Consider the following 19,647-nt stretch of genomic DNA (forward strand, 5'->3'; position numbering starts at 1 on the left):
AGCCTATCATAATAATGTACAGTAGTGTACTGCAGCAAAAAGTTTATCTATTATATAGTGTAATATATATGGCCCTGTAACAAGATGAAGTGTAAGAAGTTAGCTCACCTTCATATAGGGGTTACAATAGTCGAAGCATGTTGTATCTAATACAGTAACTCTTTAAGCAAAATATATACATACATATGTATAAAACAAGTATACATGGGTAAGAGTGGCAAATGGAAGAGTGGTAGAAAGGGCATTAATGGATTGTGTTGATAACTAAAAGAACGTTTGGAAGATTGAAAGATGTGCACGTGTTTAGGGGTGTGGCTAACGTTATGTCTGATCATTTTTTTGGTGGAAGGAAAATTAGTTGTAGCAAAAGAGTGGGGGAATAGAGTAGGTGGATGTAAAAGGGAGCTAGTGAGGGTTGAAGAGCTAATAAATCCGGGGGTAAAAAGTAAATATCAAGAAAGGTTGAAAATTACATATGACAAAGTGAAAGTAAGAGGAGGAGTGGAAGTTAGTAAAACAAAATTTTGTTGGGATTGCAAGTGATGTGTGTGTGGCAAGAAGTTTGTTGGAGGCAGCATGAAGAAGGGCAGTGAATGGTGAAATGAAGTGAAGGTAAAACTGGAAGAGAAAAAGAGGGCTTTTGAAGAATGGCAGCAGAGTAATAGTGTAGAGAAGTATGAAAGATATAGAGAGAAAAATGTGGAAGTAAAGCGCAAAGTGAGGCAAAAAGGGCAGCTGACCTGAGGTTGGGTCAGGGATTGGGTCATTCCTATGAAGAGAATATGAAGAAGTTTTGGAAAGAAGTGAAGAGAGTAAGGAAGGCTGGTTCAAGAATTGAAGACAGTGAAAGATGAAAATGGAAGGTTGTTAAAAGGAGAGGAGGCAAGGAAAAGATGGGCGGAGTATTTTGAAAGTTTACTGAATGTTGAGGATAATAGGGAGGCAGATATAATTGCTGTTGTAGGTGTTGAGGTGCCGGTGATGGAAGATGAGAATGAGAGAGAGATTACAAGAGAGGAAGTGAGGAGAGCACTCGATGAAACGAGAGTAGGAAAAGCATCTGGTATGGATGGTGTGAGAGCTGAGATGTTGAAGGAGGGGGGTATGACTGTACTTGAATGGTTGGTGAGATTGTTTAATATGTGTTTTGTGTTGTCAATGGAACCAGTAGATTGGGTTTGTGCATGTATTGTACCACTATATGAGTGTTACAATTCAAGGGGTATTAGTTTGTTGAGTGTAGTTGGAAAAGTGCATGGTAGAGTACTGATTCATAGGATTAAGGATAAAACAGAGAATGCAATCTTATAAGTACAGGGTGGTTTTAGAAGAGGTAGGGGTTGTATGAATCAGATTTTTACAGTTAGGCAGATATGCGAGAAATATTTAGCAAAAGGTAAGGAGGTGTATGTTGCGTTTATGGATCTGGAGAAAGCGTTTGATAGAGTTGATAGGGAAGCAATGCGGAATGTGATGAGGTTATATGGAGTTGGTAGAAGGTTGTTGCAAGCAGTGAAAAGTTTCTACAAAGGTAGTAAATCATGTTAGGATAAGAAATGAAGTGAGTGATTGGTTTCCGGTGAGAGTGGGGCTGAGACAGGGATGTGTGATGTCGACGTGGTTGTTTAACTTGTATGTTGATGGAGTGGTGAGAGAGGTGAATGCTCAAGTGCTTGGACGAGGATTGAAACTGGTAGACGAGAATGACCATGAATGGGAGGTAAATCAGTTGTTGTTTGCGGATGACACTGTACTGGTTGCAGACGCGGAAGAGAAGCTTGGCCAATTAGTGAATTTGGAAGGGTGTGAGACAGTAGGAAGTTGAGAGTTAATGTGGGTAAGAGTAAGGTTATGAGATGTACTAGAAGGGAAGGTGGTGCGAGGTTGAATGTCATGTTACTTGAGGAGGTGGATCAGTTTAAGTACTTGGGGTCTATTGTTGCAACAAATGGAGGAGTGCAAGCAGATGTATGTCAGGGAGTGAATGAAGGATGCAGTGTTGGAGGCAGTTAAGGGAGTACTAAATAAATAGAGGGTTGGGCATGAATGTAATGAGAGTTCTGTGATTGTACCAACTGTGATGTATGGATCTGAGTTGTGGGGAATGAAAGTGACGGAGAGACAGAAATTGAATGTGTTTGAGATGAAGTATCTAAGGAGTATGGCTGGTGTATCTCGAATAGATAGTGTTAGGAACAAAGTAGTGAGGGTGAGAACGGGTGTAAGAAATGAGTTAGCAGCTAAAGTGGATATGAATGTGTTGAGGTGGTTTGGCCATGTTGAGAGAATGGAAAATGGCTGTCTGCTAAAGAAGGTGATGTATGCAATAGTTGATGGGAGACGTACAACAGGAAGGCCAAGGTTTGGGTGGATGGATGGAGTGAAGGAAGCTCTGGGTGATAGGAGGATAGATGTGAGAGAGGCAAGAGAGCGGGCACGAAATAGGAATGAATGGAGAGCGATTGTGACACAGTTCTGGTAGGCCCTGCTGCTTCCTCCAAAGCCTTGGATGACCGCAGAGGTAGCAGCAGTAGGGGATTCAGCGTTATGAAGCTTCATCTGTGGTGGATAACGGGGGAGGGTTGGCTATGGCACCCTAGCAGTACCAGCCGAACTTGGTCGAGTCCCTTGTCAGGCTGGGAGGAACGTAGAGAGGAGAGGTCCCCTTTTTAGTTTCATTTGTTCGATGTCAGCTACCCCCCAAAATTGGGGGAAGTGCCTTGGTGTGTGTGTGTGTGTGTGTGTATATATATATATATATATATATATATATATATATATATATATATATATATATATATATATATATTTGCCAAGAATAGTGCTTGCCAAACACAGAATTGACTCTGGGCTCTGATTAATGTACAGTATACCTCTTTTGCAATAAGGCAATAGCTTATTCTCACTTGCATACTGATATGACCCAACTACTTAAGATGTTATTGCTTGAATAATTCAAAGTCTGTGTGTATTAAAGCTTAAAAAATGTTTATGTAACTTGAGCAAATAATGGTTCTTATTTCACAGTCTCGTTTACCAAAAATTTTGTTGTGATTTTTATGGAAAGTGATATCAATTTTGAGCAAATACAAACAATATATTCACCTATGCATGGATGAATGGCTGGTTTTTTCTACCCTATTTGATATAGTCAACATTCTTTAGTTTGAAAAAAAAAAAAGCCATTTCATCCAATAATTGTATACATCTCATGGGTAATTTCTTATATTGGAAAACTATTTACAAAGACAAAACTAACTACCTAGCTATGACAGTTTTTGTTATGAAAATATTACCTTTTTTCCCATTTACTCAAAATTTTCATTCTAACAAAGAAAAAAAAAATTTCAGTTGACTAAAAATGCGAAAATATCAGACTATGTAATATAAATATAACAAATTTCGAAGTAATTTGTATTTTTCCTAACGATAAAAAACTGTAGCTATTTATACAGATTGAACCACCAGCACTCTTGAAGTCACTTCGCATAGGAGATTAATGGAACTGAAGTCTTGGTCAGTGGAGGTAGAGATTGAATGAACACGATACGCTAAACGAATCACAGAGACTGTACAGGGTTTGGCCCTGAGCTGCATCCACCTTTGCCAGCAGCAATGCAGGCCTCATCTCACTCGTGGACGTGAGCAGATTGCCCATCCTAGCGGTTGCGGCCTCGGCCACCCCCTCTAGGATTTTTCCCTCTATGTGATGACTTGGGGCCTTTCCTCCCCTTGGTAGGAAGGGGCTCTTAGAGAACTTCGATGATGTTGCTGCCGCCTTACTCGTTGTCGGTTTCTGCTGCTTGGTCTGCAGATGAGAAAGCGGTCTCTATAGGGCTGGGATGTTAAGGCCCTATGGAGGATGGTCCTGGTTGGATTTCCTCCATCTCTCTGCAGCTCGCTCGACGTCCTCCAGCTCAAAAAAGAGGAACCCTCAAGAGGAAGTTCTGGAGTTTCATAATCTCACTCCGTGGGACTTGGAGATGGAACCTTCCTACTGATGAGTCTCCGTCTCTGGATTGTGTTTGCCCATAAGTTTACAACTTGGAGGGCAAGGAACTCGATGGTTCGAGTCCCCCGACAGTAAAAAGGTCTCAATCGCCTTCCTAGAGCTTTTTTTGTACAAGTCCTTGGTCCGCAACAGACCCCAATCAGAGGTCTAGCCACGAAGTAGCCTGCATGGCATACTTCGCCACCTCCTCCTAATTGAGGGCCTCAGATGCAGAGAATGAAACTTGAAGACCAGGAAGTCTCTCTTGAGGGATCCCCTTCATTAATTTCTCTAAGGATGTTGTAGAGGAAGGGCTGGAAGCGGCTCATCAAGCACCTCGTATACTTCCTCTGCTGACCACTTGATGGTAGGAGCAGCCTACAGTATGAGCCTGACGAGCTGGTGATCTGAGCGAACGCCTTTCGTCGGGCACTCTTCAGCCCCAGATCAGCGCAGGGCTACACTGGTCTTGGGGGCCTTTTGAGTGCCATAGACACAGTCTGGACCATGTCATTGCCCTTCTGAGGAGCCATCACTGGGTTTGACAACCCATTGATGGCCTTTATGTAGGCCAACACCTGCAAGAAGTCCTGCTCTAACTCTGCTCTGGCTCCGATGGTCTGGGACTGACAGCAAACTTGGAATCTTCCACCAACGAGACATCATCTCGGGGTGGGTCGGGTCGTCGTCGAATTGATGAGTTGGGGACAACTGCCTGAGTGCCTAGGCAGTTTTCATGGTCCTTACCGAGGATTTTGGCTGCATCTTGGTATCTTCGAGTTCTTTACCTGGGGGGAAGGTGGTCACCCCAAAAAAAGTCCTTGGAGGTACCCCTTCAAGCTGCTCGCCCGTTGGAGGAGGAATGGGCTCTTCCACAGGCTTGGTGGCTGGTCTGTGGTCCCAAGGTCGATGGGGGGGGGGAGGAAGGAGCTAGCCAGGGACTCTTCCCTGCGCAAAGCCTTTTTCGGAGCATCTGGTCGAAGAAGAGTAGGCACGGTGATACTTAGCCTTGAAGTCTTGAATGGGGTCAACTGGTGGGGACACTTTCTCAGGAACTCCTCTTTTCCTTTTCTTGGGAGAGGAAGAAACCGAAGTTTCTTTGCTAGAAGGAACTGTGGACTTTTGCCTTGGATCTGCCTGCGGCGAGGAGGACTTCTCTAGTTGAATCCTGGGAGTCTGCGAGGGGCGGACAGGGGGAACCCCTGCAACTAAAGCTTGTGAAACAACCCTCACCAGGGCTCCAAACCACGGTTCCTGTACAATAGCAGCGTTTGCAGAAAGATCCCCTGAAGGGATTGTCGAAGAGGGTTTCTGTAAGGAAATCTTACCCTAGATCAAAGACGACCTAACGGGAGGTCGTAGTGCTGAGGTATCCTTACTAGGGAATGGTACCGGTCATGCAGAAGGTTCTCTTGGAACCTTGAATGCCTGCTGAAAAGAAACATCCTTGTCTCTACCTGCTCTCTCCGGTGAACGAGATGTCCTACGTTTGTAGGGAGTAAAACTAGGCGAGGGTGAACGGCGAGAACTCGTGACCTGGAGGCTCGTGAAGCAGAAGGCTTGCTAGGCCATTCTTCACAAGAACGATGACGTTTCCTAGAACCGTGTCGTTCCGCCGAACGTTGACGATGGTCAAGGGCTGGATCCTGAGATCGCTGCGCCGTCGGCAAGTGATCACGACCAGTCACTAGTCGAGAAGGTGCTGATGGGGACTCCCGGACGTCTGACAATAGTTTAGAGGATCGGCGAGTTGGCAAACAGCAAGTAGTGAGAGGTTGGTGTCATCTGACTTCCGATATCCTGGGAGATCGGAGTCGCTGGCAAACGACGATCCAAAGGTGATTGACGACCGGTCAAAGGCTGCTGGTGAGCTGTCAGCGATCGGCGAACCATTGAAGATGCTTGCAAACGGCTAACCGTCAGCAAAAGGCGATCAGTTGCAAGGTGACGAGTCAGCGAGGGACGAGACCGGATGGCTGGCACCACCTGGCAAACTACGAATGGTAGTTAGTTGATGAGCTGTTGGCAAGGAGGGTTGGTCTGACGAAGGCCGCAAGGCTGGTGAATGACGAGATCGAGAAGAGTCCGTAAGAACAGGTGAAGGTCGGGAATCAGGAGGAACGGGGTGAGACTGGCGAGTCGTTAGACTGACGATATCTCGGAGATGGCGGATACTGTACTTTGAAGATCGATCAACAGCAGATCACGAAGAGCCAAACAGCCGTATCTTTGCCAAAGGAGAAGGGGAACATCTGAGGCCAAGAGGGTGAGCCTCCTCAGGGGAGGGCTGATCAGTAGGCTGGTCTCTAGCAGGCCTCCAAAGAGGAGTGGATATGGTTGGTTATTCTTGGGAACAAGAGGTGATCACCCGCAAGGGAGACTTGCCTCGGACTTTGCTCCATCCCCAAAGGATCGGCAAGGGGGAAGCGCAGTCTTCGGTAGCGGCGGCAGGAGCAGAGTCAACAGGAAGGGCTACAGAAAACTCCTCAAGGTCTAGAAGATTAACACTCAGCAGACATCGGGTCAACCTCCGAATCGGAAGAACGCTGCAATTCTGCACCCCACTGAAGGAGCTGTAACAATCCCGCTTTCAAAACTCGGCCGGGCAATCTCAGGGATGGCCACACCTGAAACACATCAGAAAATAACAAGGACTCCCATGGAGGGAGAGGCGGAGCCGCTTCGCTAGGGGAAGCAACACCGTCTCTCGAGAACCGAAGTTGTTCAGTAGTTAAATGGCCTGCGCTACTGCTCTACGGTCCCCAGGAGGAGACCAGACAAGCAGGAGCTAAGGAGGAAGGCTGGGGGGACGGAAGGTTTGAGTTTCTCCTCCTTCGAGGAAGACCCTGAAGGAGACAATATAAGTGTTGCCGGTAACACACCATTGATCTCCTCAAGTGGGACACAAATGGTGAGGATCGGTTTCGGAGAAGAACATGTCCCACAGGAGCGGTCGTCAGGTTCAGGGCAGGTTTGTATCGCTGCAAAAGAGAAAGCACAAAAAGATTAGTAACAAGGGCTGTCAAAATATTGGTAAGGAGGAATAGCAGTAACAGTCGTTCTCTACCCGAGCCAAAAGCAAAGTGAGGTTCACAGCCCAGATGTGCGAGTGAGAGGGGTAGCTACTACCACCAACCACAGCTAACTAGCAGGCGGGTGGTTAACCTTCGCTAAATTTCTAATGGCTCGTCTTTTAGCTTCGCCGAAAGTAATATACAGTGAGCCCTCGTTTATCGCGGTAGATAGGTTCCAGACGCGGCCGCGATAGGTGAAAATCCGCGAAGTAGTGACACCATATTTACCTATTTATTCAACATGTATATTCAGACTTTTAAAACCTTCCCTTGTACGTAGTACTGTTAACAAACTACCCTTTAATGTACAGAACACTTAATGCATGTACTACAGTACCCTAAACTAAAACAGGCACAAATATTAAAGGCAATTTTATATCATGCGTTTCCTAAACACGCTAAAAAGCACGTTAAAAAATGGCAACCAATGTTTTGTTTACATTTATCTCTGATCATAATGAAGAAACAAACTGGAGGTAGAGCTTTGCTTATTACCAAGACATATTTCCCATACTATTCCCTTAGAACTACATCACATCTTCCTACTTTAGATATATATACATATATATATATATATATATATATATATATATATATATATATATATATATATATATATATATATATATATATATATGTATGTATATATATATATATATATATATATATATATATATATATATATATATGTATATATATATATATATATATATATATATATGTATATATATATATATATATATATATATATATATATATGTATACACATATACATACCTACATATATACATACATACATATATACATAAATACATGCATACATATATATATATATATATATATATATGTTACTGTATATATATGGGTTATGGAAAAAATCCGCGAAGTGGTGAATCCGCGATGGTCGAACCGCGAAGTAGCGAGGGTTCACTGTACCCCTAAAAAGTGTTGGTTTGTATTTTAGTTACGGATCAAATAGAAATATCAATAAAAATTGAGAAAATTTGTTCTTTGCAACCTTTTTTATCTATTTCAATATGGTTTTTCAAACTACAGTATAACAAAATCTTAGGACAAGTTTTGGGTTCTCATAGGTATGTTAAAAATTAAACCAAAACTCTCAACCATAACCTCATAACCTAAACATACATTATAATTACATATAGTACAACAAAACCTCTGATTCTCAAAATCCTCTCTCTCTTCAGTACTTGACAATTACTACCATACTGCAATATGGTTTACATCAGCGTAGGAGTGCTTACGTAATCAAGAAAATAACTAATTAAAATACAAACTTCAACAGAGTAATATTGTACTTACAAGGAGTGATCATATTTCCCGCTACAGGCGTTTGCACAACTTTAGGCGTTTCTTGCATGATTTTAGGTGTTTCTGGCAATCCACATTTGACATCAACTGCAGATAATCCACTGTCAACTTCAGTTTCCTCTTCAATAACATCTTCTCCTAATACTGTGCTGGATTCAGTAACTTCTGGTACAAGTACCTGGCTCTTCCTATCAGTATCCCCTGATGCATCATCGTCAAAAACAAGGGGAACTACAGAATCTCTAGTTTCACTCCTCATTTTATTTACTAGAGAGCGCCGTGTGCTTCTCCTCGAGGATTTGTTTACCTTAGGTGTAACAATTTGGTCAACCATGAAGTCAGTGTGAGCACTCATTGATCGGCGCGTTGAGCGACTGCAAGGCGTGCGAGGACGTAACTTGGACATTGTCGGCGTCATTGTGTTATCTATACAAGAACTGATTCTTGCAGAGCGCCTTGTGCTCCTTCGGAGAGCAGACATTGGCGTCTTAGATACACTAATGTTGCAAATGTCATCTACATTAGACACCTCTTTATTATATTCAACACCTTCATTTCCTTTTTCATATTCCATACTAACATGATCTTCCTTGAGACCAGAATTGATACTTACATCCTCTTTAATATAATTTTTCTGTTCAATTACTCCGACACACTTTTCAACTGCAATGCCAGACACTATTTCATTTTCATATTCCATTTCTACATTGCTTCGAATGCCATCACTTGGAAATTCCTGGAAAGTTTGTTTTGTTTCTTCCATAAGAACGTCCTTATTGACGCATGCTTCAAGAGATTCTTCAGCATCAGATATTCTGTACCCTTTGCATTCAGAAATATCTTTTTCTTTAAGCAATTCTTTTCCACTTAATGAGTCATCATGTAATTTTTCCATCTTACCATTTTTACTTTTTTTGTTCATTTCTTTAACAGAATCAGGTACCAAACTGACTGGCGTACTAATGCTGCCCTCTGAAATTTTTCGCCTCGGGGTGTCCAACTTGTCTTCGGCTGATGCTGTTGTAACATTCTCTAAAGCTGGTTCCTCATCTTTCAGGGTTGCCTATTAAGAAAAACCAAAGCAAATTAAAATACATGAAATCCACTTGTTACTCAAAGCAATATTATTACCATCTTGTTGACACTTAATCATATCAATACAGTACATACAAAAGCATTTCTGAAGGCATCAATGGAAATTGTTGTACACCCAATATTATCTTGCCTACAGGAAAAGCAGTATTGCTTATGGCTGATGATGAAAAGACTTTACTCTGTAAGTTCTAGGTTACGTTTCAAGGACACAACACAGCTCCCATAAAGGAATTTTATTTTATTTGCTATAGTTTCCCTTTATCATTTTATATCATATTATATGATAGAGTTGATAGGGAAGCAATTGGGAATGAGATGAGGTTATATGGAATTGGTGGATGCTTGTTGCAAGCACTCATGGATTTATACATAGGCAATCGTGTGTTACGATAGGAAATAAAGTGAGTGAGTGGTTTCCAGTGAGAGGAGATATGAATGTGTTGAGATGGTTTGCTCATGTACAGAGGGATGTGCGATGTCGCCATGGTTGTTCAATTTGTTGATGGAGCAATAAGAGAGATGAACGCTCGAGAGCTTGGTTGACAATTGAAACTGATAGATGAATAGGAAGTGAATCAGTTGTAGTTTGCGGATGATGCTGTATTGGCTGCAGACTCGGAGATATGTCCATTAGTGACAGTTTGGAAGGGTGAGTGAGAGAAGGAAGTTGTGAGTTAATGTGGGTGAAAGTAAGATTACAAGATGCACAACAAGGGAGGGTGATGCTAGATTGAATGTCATGTTGAATGGAGAGTTGAGGAAGTAGATCAGTTCAAGTACTTGGGTTCTGGTGTTACTGCAAATAGTGGAATGAAAATAGATGTATGCCAGAGTGAATGAAGAATGTAAAGTGTCGGGCACATTGAAGGGAGTGGTGGAGAACAGAGGGTTAGAGATGAATGTAAAGAGAGCTCTGTATAAGAAAGTGATTGTACCAACTATGATGTATGGATCGGAAGTTGTGGGGAAAGTGACGGGAAGATAGAAATTGCTGTGTCCGAGATGAAGTGTCTGAGAAGTATGGTTAGTCATCTCAATTGGATAGGGTTAGGAATGATGTAGTGAAGGGGAGAACAGGTGCGTGAAATTAATCAGCAGATAGAGAGGATATGAATGTGTTGAGGTGGTTTGACTATGTAGAGGATAGAAATTGGCAGTCTACTGAGGAAGGCAATGAATGCAGGAGTTGATGGGAGAAATGCAAGAGGAAGGCTAAGGTTTGGGCAGATGGATGGAATGAAGAAAGCCTTAGGTGACAGGATAGATGCAAGAGGAAAAAAAAGTGCTACAAATTAGAATAAAAAGAGAGCGATTAACCCAGTTCCGATAGGCCCTGCTGCTACTTTGGGTCACCTTGATGACTGCTGAGGTAGCAGCAATAGTGAGTCAACATATGATGCTTTCTTGGAGATGGTGGGCTGTGGTACTCTTGCAGTACCAACCAAAGTCGGCTGAATCCATCATCAAACAAAGTGGAACGATCCATCCATCCATCCATATACCCAAGGCACTTCCCCTAATTTTGGGGGATAGCCGACATCACCAAAGAAACAAAACAAAAAGGGGACCTCTACTCTCTACGTTCCTCCAACCTAACCAGGGACTCAGCCGAGTTTGGCTGGTAATGCTAGGGTGCCACAGCCCAACCTCCCACATTATCCACCACAGATGAAGCTTCATAATGCTGAATCCCCTACTGCTGCTACCTCCGCGGTCATCTAAGGCACCGGAGGAAGCAGCAGGGCCTACCGGAACTGCGTCACAATCGCTCGCCATTCATTCCTATTTCTAGCACGCTCTCTTGCCTCTCTCACATCTATCCTCCTATCACCCAGAGCTTTCCTCACACCATCCATCCACCCAAACCTTGGCCTTCCTCTTGTACTTCTCCCATCAACTCTTGCATTCACCACCTTCTTTAGCAGACAGCCATTTTCCATTCTCTCCACATAGCCAAACCACTTCAACACATTCATATCCACTCTAGCCGCTAACTCATTTCTTACACCCGTTCTCACCCTCACCACTTCGTTCCTAACCCTATCGACTCGAGATACACCAGCCATACTCCTTAGACACCATAAAAAGAAAAATCCACTTTTGTTTCTTTTTTTTTATGTTGGCTACCTCTCAAAATTGGAGGAAGTGCCAAGGTTTTTTTTTATCCTGATTGTTTCTATGTTGTAAAGTGCGTTTTTGTCCTAGATTATGATTTTACTACTGCAGTAGATAGGAGTGACTTCGGTGCTTATGTACAGTACTGTATTTCACTGTCGCAACCCAAGGATCTACTGTATTTCATTGTTGCAGCCCAAGGATCTACTGTATGACTAAACTACCATTATTAGTTATATTCAAACCCTTGGGTTGAAAAAAATTGGAGTACACATGCCCCAATTTAATTAATTTTTATAAAGCCTTCTCTGCATACAGCAACTGGGTTAAGTGGGCTATTGTGGAGTACTCATCAAATATCTATGAATTTAATGAGGGTAACCAATTCATACACAAAATAATTTGTCAGAACCCATTAGTGTTTGTTTCAATTTGCTGTTTTCATATTTAGTATTCCATACATTCTGCTATGATGGTTTATAAAAAGGCTAAAACAAAGGTGCTCTACCATATTCCTTCAATCATCCTTCTCTTTTACTCTCTACTTCATAGGGGGGTAGTGCTATCTGTGTACTGCATACAACAACTGGGTTATGTGGGCTATTGTGGAGTACTCATCAAATATCTGTGAATTTAATGAGGGTAACCAATTCATACACAAAATAATTTGGCCAAACCCATTAGTGTTTGTTTCAATTTGCTGTTTTCAGATATATAATTCCATATAGTCTGCTATGATAGCTTATAAAAAGGCTAAAACAATGGCGCTCTTCCATATTCCTTTAATCATCCTTCTCTTTCACTCTCTACCTCATAGGGGGTAGTGCTATGTGTACTTCATGCGGTGTACTACAGGCTTGGATTGGATTAATGAATTTGGGTTATACATATAACCTTGTGGTGGGACCTGTAAGGCCATTTAGAGGACGAGTTGCTTCTTGGCATATGTAGTCTGCAAGAAAGGTACTTAATCTTGTACCTCACCAGGATTAGACATCCGACCAGCATGTAATGGTTGCAACTGATGCATTGGTTCAGAGGAATAAGAGCCAGTCATTCTACCTCTCCTAAATATTTTAGGAGAATGCGTCAAGTGTACGCAATTGTGCTCCATCCCTGCTACAATACACAAAGCACCAACAGGAGAGGACTTGAGAAGGTTGTAAACAATTTCTAGAGAAAAAATTCAAGATCATCCTACCTGTCTTAAGTCCAGAAATGGAACCAGGATAGTAGGTAAAGAATGGATTTCCTTACTGACTGTATGGGATATACCTCTACGTCACGACACCCCTCCACTCCTCTCCCTGAAACACCATTACTGGACTGAGCCTGGGAGGGACAAAAAGGTGGAGCCAGTTTCAACCCCTTCTGGTGGAAGAAGGTATTGATGGTCATTACTGGCATTTGAACAAGGCTGGTACCTTCCTCGAACACAAGCCAACTGGCATAGACATGGTCTCCCTCGAAAACCAGAGCTTTTGAGGAATATATGGTCTTCCTTTCCACCACTACCTTACCATCACCCTTCTGAGATGTAAAAGAAGAGTCCAGCAGCAATTCGATCCTTAGAGCTAGTATTTCTGTGACAAAAAGGTGCTACTATGACTGATCATCCATCGGTCAACGGTACCTCAAAGCTACAGATTATGTGCTCATCAACTCATTCTGATTGTTCCCTCTCTCTAGAATACAAAATCTCAAGTCCAAAAGGATCCGGGAACATATAACCGAGATATATATCATGAATTGGACTATGAATGATCTTGTTCCATGTTTGAGAAAGTCTGGCACCAAAGAGCAAGAGCAATATACTTTACCCTACCTCAAAAGAACGAATGTGGTTGTGCGGATAGCATAGCTTGACGCTTGGAAGCCTAAAATAGGAACCACTCACTGACCGGTTGTGCATAGTCCACAGTGAGCTAGCAAGACGAATTGGTACTGATTGGAGGTATCACCTCTTTCAAGAGTATTTAAGTACTTCGTGAAAGAAAAGATTCATGAGGTGCCCTGTACCCTCCTCCTCTGTTGATCATGGTGGGGAGTAAGTCATCATTCCATATTCATGAGCACGAGGCAATGGCCCAACAGCCACTAGGTGATATCCTCGGGAGGTGCCATCATCTCAATTAGGGATACCAAAATATCTGGCCAACAGTACAAGTTGAGGCTGTGTATCTTCAGCAAGCCTGTCTACCAAGGAAAGCAAGACAGATACTTGGGCCACAACACGAAACCATGCAACTCTAGACAGCCAGGCTACTGAGGTAGCACGCCAGTCACCCAGGTCAGCACAGTGGAACCACACCAGACCAAGAGCTGCGCAGCTCTAGCCAGCCTACCTACTGGAGTAGACAAGCCACCCGGGCACCTTTGACTTCCAAGAAAAATCAATAAAGACATAGCTTCATACAACAGCGCATTGTTAGCCTCATTACCAAGGTATTGATATTCTATACAGAAGGATCAATCACCTAAAACTAGTTTAAGCAGCAAATAACAAGACACTGATGCACCAGTCTCATTTGCTGACTGACCCTAAAGGTACAGGTTGGTGAAAAAAAAACTATACCAGCTGACAGGTGAATAGCAGTTACTGTTACCACAAGCTTACGATTGCTAATTGACCTCAAAGATACCAGTAGGCATGTGAGCTCCATCGACTACCCTCCAAATGGCATGAGGAATATATCAAATGATACCCCTATCGTGTTATGATACGAAGGTGTTCACCTACATCTAATGAAACAGCGGTGGCTGTAACGCCAGGCTCAAAATAGCCAACCAACCACAAGTGTATTGTTCGGCAGGCGAGTTCTGTAGAGCACAGACTGTGCATAAGGATTAGGAGCAATCCTCCATATTATAAGAATGAGAAAGATAAAGACACATGTGCTATTACCCTCCTCTGGATTACAGTCCAGATGTTTGGTCAGAGTTGGACCGCTCTCCTGCTCCTAGTACAATAACAGTAATTATAATACTGGCTCACGCTCGCTTGACTGACCGCGAAGGAATTACCGTATTTTCCGTGTCATAAGACGCTACAAGTGGTAAGACGCACCCTTAAATTAGAAAAGCATTTTTGGGGAAAAAAAATTGGATTTTATAATTCCTAGCGGCAATTCCTAGTCCAAAACTCTAGTGAGATTTTTGTCGGGCACAGTAAATTTTCATATTTTATGTATATTGGCAAATGCTTAAGTTAATATCAATTAGTTGAACACCAGATATCCCAATTTATTTACATATTAATAGCAGAAACCACTAAATCAGTTGTAGTTGCCACAACAACTACTCGTTTAGTGTTCCAAGTGTTGTTTACATTGAAGCACTGTTGCCAAATGTTGTTAATCAAATTTTGGTAAAGAAGTAAAATTCCATTAATATTTTCCAAATTTATCGAATAGCCTACACATTTTCTCACAAACTTAATTATTGATCAAAGAAGTCTTTAGAAATTCCTCTAGGTGGACTACTTTTGCTACTGTACGTGACTCTAGGTCTAGTTTTATGCTAACTTGGTAACACTGCATTCAACTAACAGTGATTTTTTTTTTCAAGGTCGTATTCAGCAAATGTTTGTTTGTATTATTTCGGTACTGAGGCAATAAAGTCATTATCAAAATATTGCTTTATTACAAAATATCAACAAAATATGAGAAAATAGATAAAAGTGCATAAGCAACTAATATGTAATAGCATCATCTACTAGGAGACCTTTACACTAGTTGTTTGCTTGTAGAAGGGGGTTAGCGAGTCATCAGCTGATTACCAAAACAAATAGCTTCCTATTGTACTATAATAAACAAGCATATAAAAATAATTTTTATTATTACATGAATGATAATTGTCGGTTTATATTTTATGTCTGTTGAGTGTGTGTTTGTAAGTAATTAGTTGGGTGTTTGAGGGTTGTCAAACTTCCCTGTACAAATTTTTCTTAGTGTTAGGACGCAGGGTGATTTTTGGGGTAATCTTTCAGGAAAAAAGGTGCGTCTTATGACACGGGAAATACAGTAGTTATAGGGCAAGTAGAGTACTGTTAACTTCTCACGAAGGAAGAGAGCAATCATTATAATTCCCAAGAACTTTAGCGAAAAGGACTATTCACGTGGCTATCTTCTTTATTGTTGTCTTTACAAGGTAATATATGACAGTGAATACAGGTGGGAGAAGAGACTGGAAGAGGAAGAGAAGGTGAACTGTCTCCCTCTGGCCTATCATTTTTCCTGGCTGTCAGAAGTCACAGTTTGGGTGACCAATAATGACTGGGCTCTCTCTGAAGCAGCTACAAAAGCTTCCTCAGCTTTTTGTTACACAGGGAGCACTAGGAACTGTCATTGACACTAATACACAAGAATTACCATCCAGGGAACACTGTCGACACCAAATGAACCCACCAGACAATTTTCACTCTAAGGCATACAAGTAGAGTGAAACAAGTCCAAATGAGTAACTCCCTCCCAAGGGAGAGTGACTACTACTAAGCAAGAGGACTTATGCACAGAGTTCATAGTCCTCCTGATCAGAAAAGTGAGAATACTGTACTTCAGTGGGGGGCAATTTGCTTTCTTACAGTTACCCCTTCACAAAGGTCCACACATGGGGTTCAGAAGGTTTGTATTCTCATTGGAACAAATTCCCTTCACCACATGCTTACCTTGTGGTCCAATTATAATATCAAGTAAGAAAGTTCTCAAATAAAAATGAAAAACCAACTCTTATCACAAATAAATGTAAGGACACATCCAACTGTCAAGAGGGGAACCTGGTGGCCACCAGAGACAAAAGTGAGTATTCCGTGGCAGGCAGGTGGACAGGGCTTCTCCCTAGCATTACCTGTTGTTGTCTAACTACATACCTTGTTAATGAGAATGGCTATTCCACCACCCCACTGACATATCCCTATTTGAAAGGACGAAAAGTTTTTATACTCGTAGGAAAAACATACATTAGAATTATATAAACTTGTAATTGATATCAGCCTCAATGACCATTGCAACTGAAAATTATTTGATTACTACACTTTGCTCAGAAAAAGCAAAACCTAATCAGCCTTCTCCACTCTTCTGGCAAACATTTTTAAGACATCCATCATTTATAATAACTGTACCAAGATACTTTACCTAAATGTAGTAAAACCTATGGAATGACTTCCTAATTTAATACTGTACTTCCTACTCCAATATGTTTTATTCTCAAAACTTCATAGTATAATGCCTGTGCTCTGTTATGATTGATGGCTGGAGGAAGTTGAAGATAGGTGCCCCCCAACGTATTGAAAATAAATCAAGATCTCAAACTCTGAAATGGTTTGAATATTTGGACATAGAAAAAGTAAAGAAAAGTTTTTTCAAAATAGTTACTATTATATAATAGAACTTAGAAAAAGGGCATGAATACAGAACTCGATAAGAATTGAGCCAGAAAGTGTACAAGATAAGCCAGAGAGAACTAAGTTACGTGCTATTGAAGTAAATCACAGAAGGAAAAAAATCTTGATGGCTAACGCTATGATTGTTATCACTCTACAAGAGCCACTTTACTGTGACTTCTCCCAAAACTGAGCTATTGTATCAAAATCATTTGTCAGCAGAGAAGTAAAATTTTAAGCTCTTTAGCAAGGCCATACCTCTCATTTGATGATAGGAGATATACTTACTTTCTTGACTCTTCATTCTAGTTCTCATGTTGGCAGCAATTCTTTTCATGAGATTTTTCAAAACCTTCCAAGACCCCCCCCCCCCCCCCCCTTTTTACAAGTCTGCAATGTCATCAGATCTCACCCTCTTGCCAATATGGGTTAATTTCCCTATTCTCCTGTTCAATAACATTTCTCATGTCATGCATTATAATAAGATAACCTTTGTCAAGGAAGCAGCTCAAATTATTAAGTTATCTCTACAAAAAAAAACTTTAAAGTTAGACATAAAGGGAAGCCTAATGCAGCTCATAAAAACATAAGCTTTATTAACCTCCAAAATTGAAGAATACTTACAACGAAGTTGAATGCAAAGTTGCCAGGAGCAAAGGATCTACTCTCTGATGAATGAGTGTCTTCCACAGCCTCTTGTTGGAGTTCAACATCATTATTATGACTTTTCTCAAGATCTGAACTATTATTAGGCGTTGCTGGAAATTTAGCTGCTTGACTTCTACGCTTCCTAGGCTCAATGTTGACAGGTGTGGCTGGAAGTGCCTTTACTTCACTTCTACGACTTCTCTGAGGCTGCATGGTACCAGGTGTGGTTGGAAGTATCTTCACTCCTAAATCTTCAGAGTTCAAGGAAGCTGGAAGTGTCTTTACTCCTAAATCTTCAGAGTTCAAGGAAGCTGGAAGTGTCTTTACTCCTAAATCTTCAGTGTTCAAGGAAGCTGGAAGTGTCTTTACTCCTAAATCTTCAGTGTTCATGGAAGCTAGTTGTTGTCTCATACTTTGATTTCTAAGAACTCTTTTCACATCCATATCACGCACTGTAACAGATTTTATCAATAAATTACAGGCATTGTTTATCAAAAGGATGCTATAGCTTCTGTACAATGTCAACTAATTTTTAAATGTTCATAACAATCTGGTAACTATACAGTTTGAGTAAGTTCAGTTATAGCAAAAGATGTAATCAATTCAGCTATCAATTATTTCAAATCATTTGCTACATCTATCAATTCAACATATTGTTCTGTACAGTACATGCAAAAAGTAGAACTTGGGTGTATCAATTTTAGCAAAATATTTAAAAAATAAAAATTAACCATTCCAAGATGAATTAGACATGATGCTCCTAACTAAATAAGTAGATACAAAATATGCAAGGTATTTTTCAAAGAATATATAAATTGAGCTTCAAAATAAAATAAACATGATTAAATCAATACAAAAACTACATGAACTCTAGACACAAAGGTAATTCAAGAGTTTAGCATTATCTGAATTTCCTATGAATGTCAACTAATTACCATAAATAAAGTCAGTAAAGAAGTTTCTTCACTAAAAAACCTGGAGCTAAATTCAGTATAACCATGAAAACATCATTACAACTATTTAAGAAGGATGGTACATACAGTACTCATACATGCTTTACCCTATACAGATCCTTCAGGTCACAGCTGTATTAGCTTGCCCTTTATTTTTCCTAAGTCCTTTAGTTTCTTCCATACCTACCTCCCAAATTGTCAAAACTTGAAGTTCACCCAATTTTCAACTCTCATCTAATGAAATTCCTTCTGGAGATTCCTATAGGACTCCAAAAATGTAACCTACTGGTCCCATAAAATTGACATGTTCTTTCTCAAGCCTACACTGTAATAAGTACATGCTAAAAAGACTCCAGGATGACATGCAATTCACTCGTTTAATCAGTAAAAAAGTAAAGATCCTTCATATTACTTACAAGATCTACCTCTCCTTTGAATTTGAGCTTTATCTCCAGTCTTTGTCTTTGCAGCAATAATACTGCTGTGAAGATTCTCCTTTTGATCAACAGCTCTGGTCCGCAATATAGCTGCTCTTCCAAGGGATTGGTTGGGAGTTATGCGCAAATTAAACTTTGGAACTTTCGGCATCGATGTTGTTGGTGTTACTCCAGCACATAATCTAGGAGCTTTCTTTGTTGATGCACCAGGAGTAAAACCATATTTTGTTGAACTTCTCTGGAGGTATTTGAAAGGTGGAGGTTTTGCTGGGGTAGTGGCACTACCCTCCTGTTAATATAAAAAATAATCAATATGTAAAAAGGAACGTGTAAAGACAAAAGGCAAAAAGGCCAATTTAAGCATTAAAATGAGAAATTTGGAAATAATTTGTAATTTCCTAATTAAACAAACTTGTATGGTGGAGATACATTTTAGCGATAGCTGAAACAAGTCATTAAGCTTTTAGCAAGGTGTAACTGTCCTCCACTTATTAGCGAAGGGGGGCAGGGATACATCAGCCACATCGCTCACACCCGCATTAGTAACACATCGTCACTTTGTAACTGAGGCCGGACCTCCGGGGTAAGGTAATGGAGGGACTAGTATGTGTAAAGAGCTCCA

At 41.0% G+C, this 19,647-nt stretch overlaps 1 protein-coding gene across 1 annotated transcript in view; it reads right to left on the reverse strand.

Moving 5' to 3' along the window:
* LOC137652349 (uncharacterized) overlaps window positions 1–19,647 on the reverse strand; it is a 119,544-nt gene that overhangs the window by 33,897 nt on the left and 66,000 nt on the right. The window contains exons 4-6 of the mRNA XM_068385707.1: window positions 19,005–19,314; window positions 17,612–18,087; window positions 8,389–9,460 (exon numbers count right to left, since the gene is read on the reverse strand). Of these exons, the coding sequence (XP_068241808.1) occupies window positions 8,389–9,460; window positions 17,612–18,087; window positions 19,005–19,314 (1,858 nt within the window). The remainder of the gene's footprint in view (window positions 1–8,388; window positions 9,461–17,611; window positions 18,088–19,004; window positions 19,315–19,647) is intronic.

Source organism: Palaemon carinicauda, chromosome 13, assembly GCF_036898095.1.
Source record: "Palaemon carinicauda isolate YSFRI2023 chromosome 13, ASM3689809v2, whole genome shotgun sequence".
Lineage (NCBI taxonomy): Eukaryota > Metazoa > Arthropoda > Malacostraca > Decapoda > Palaemonidae > Palaemon > Palaemon carinicauda.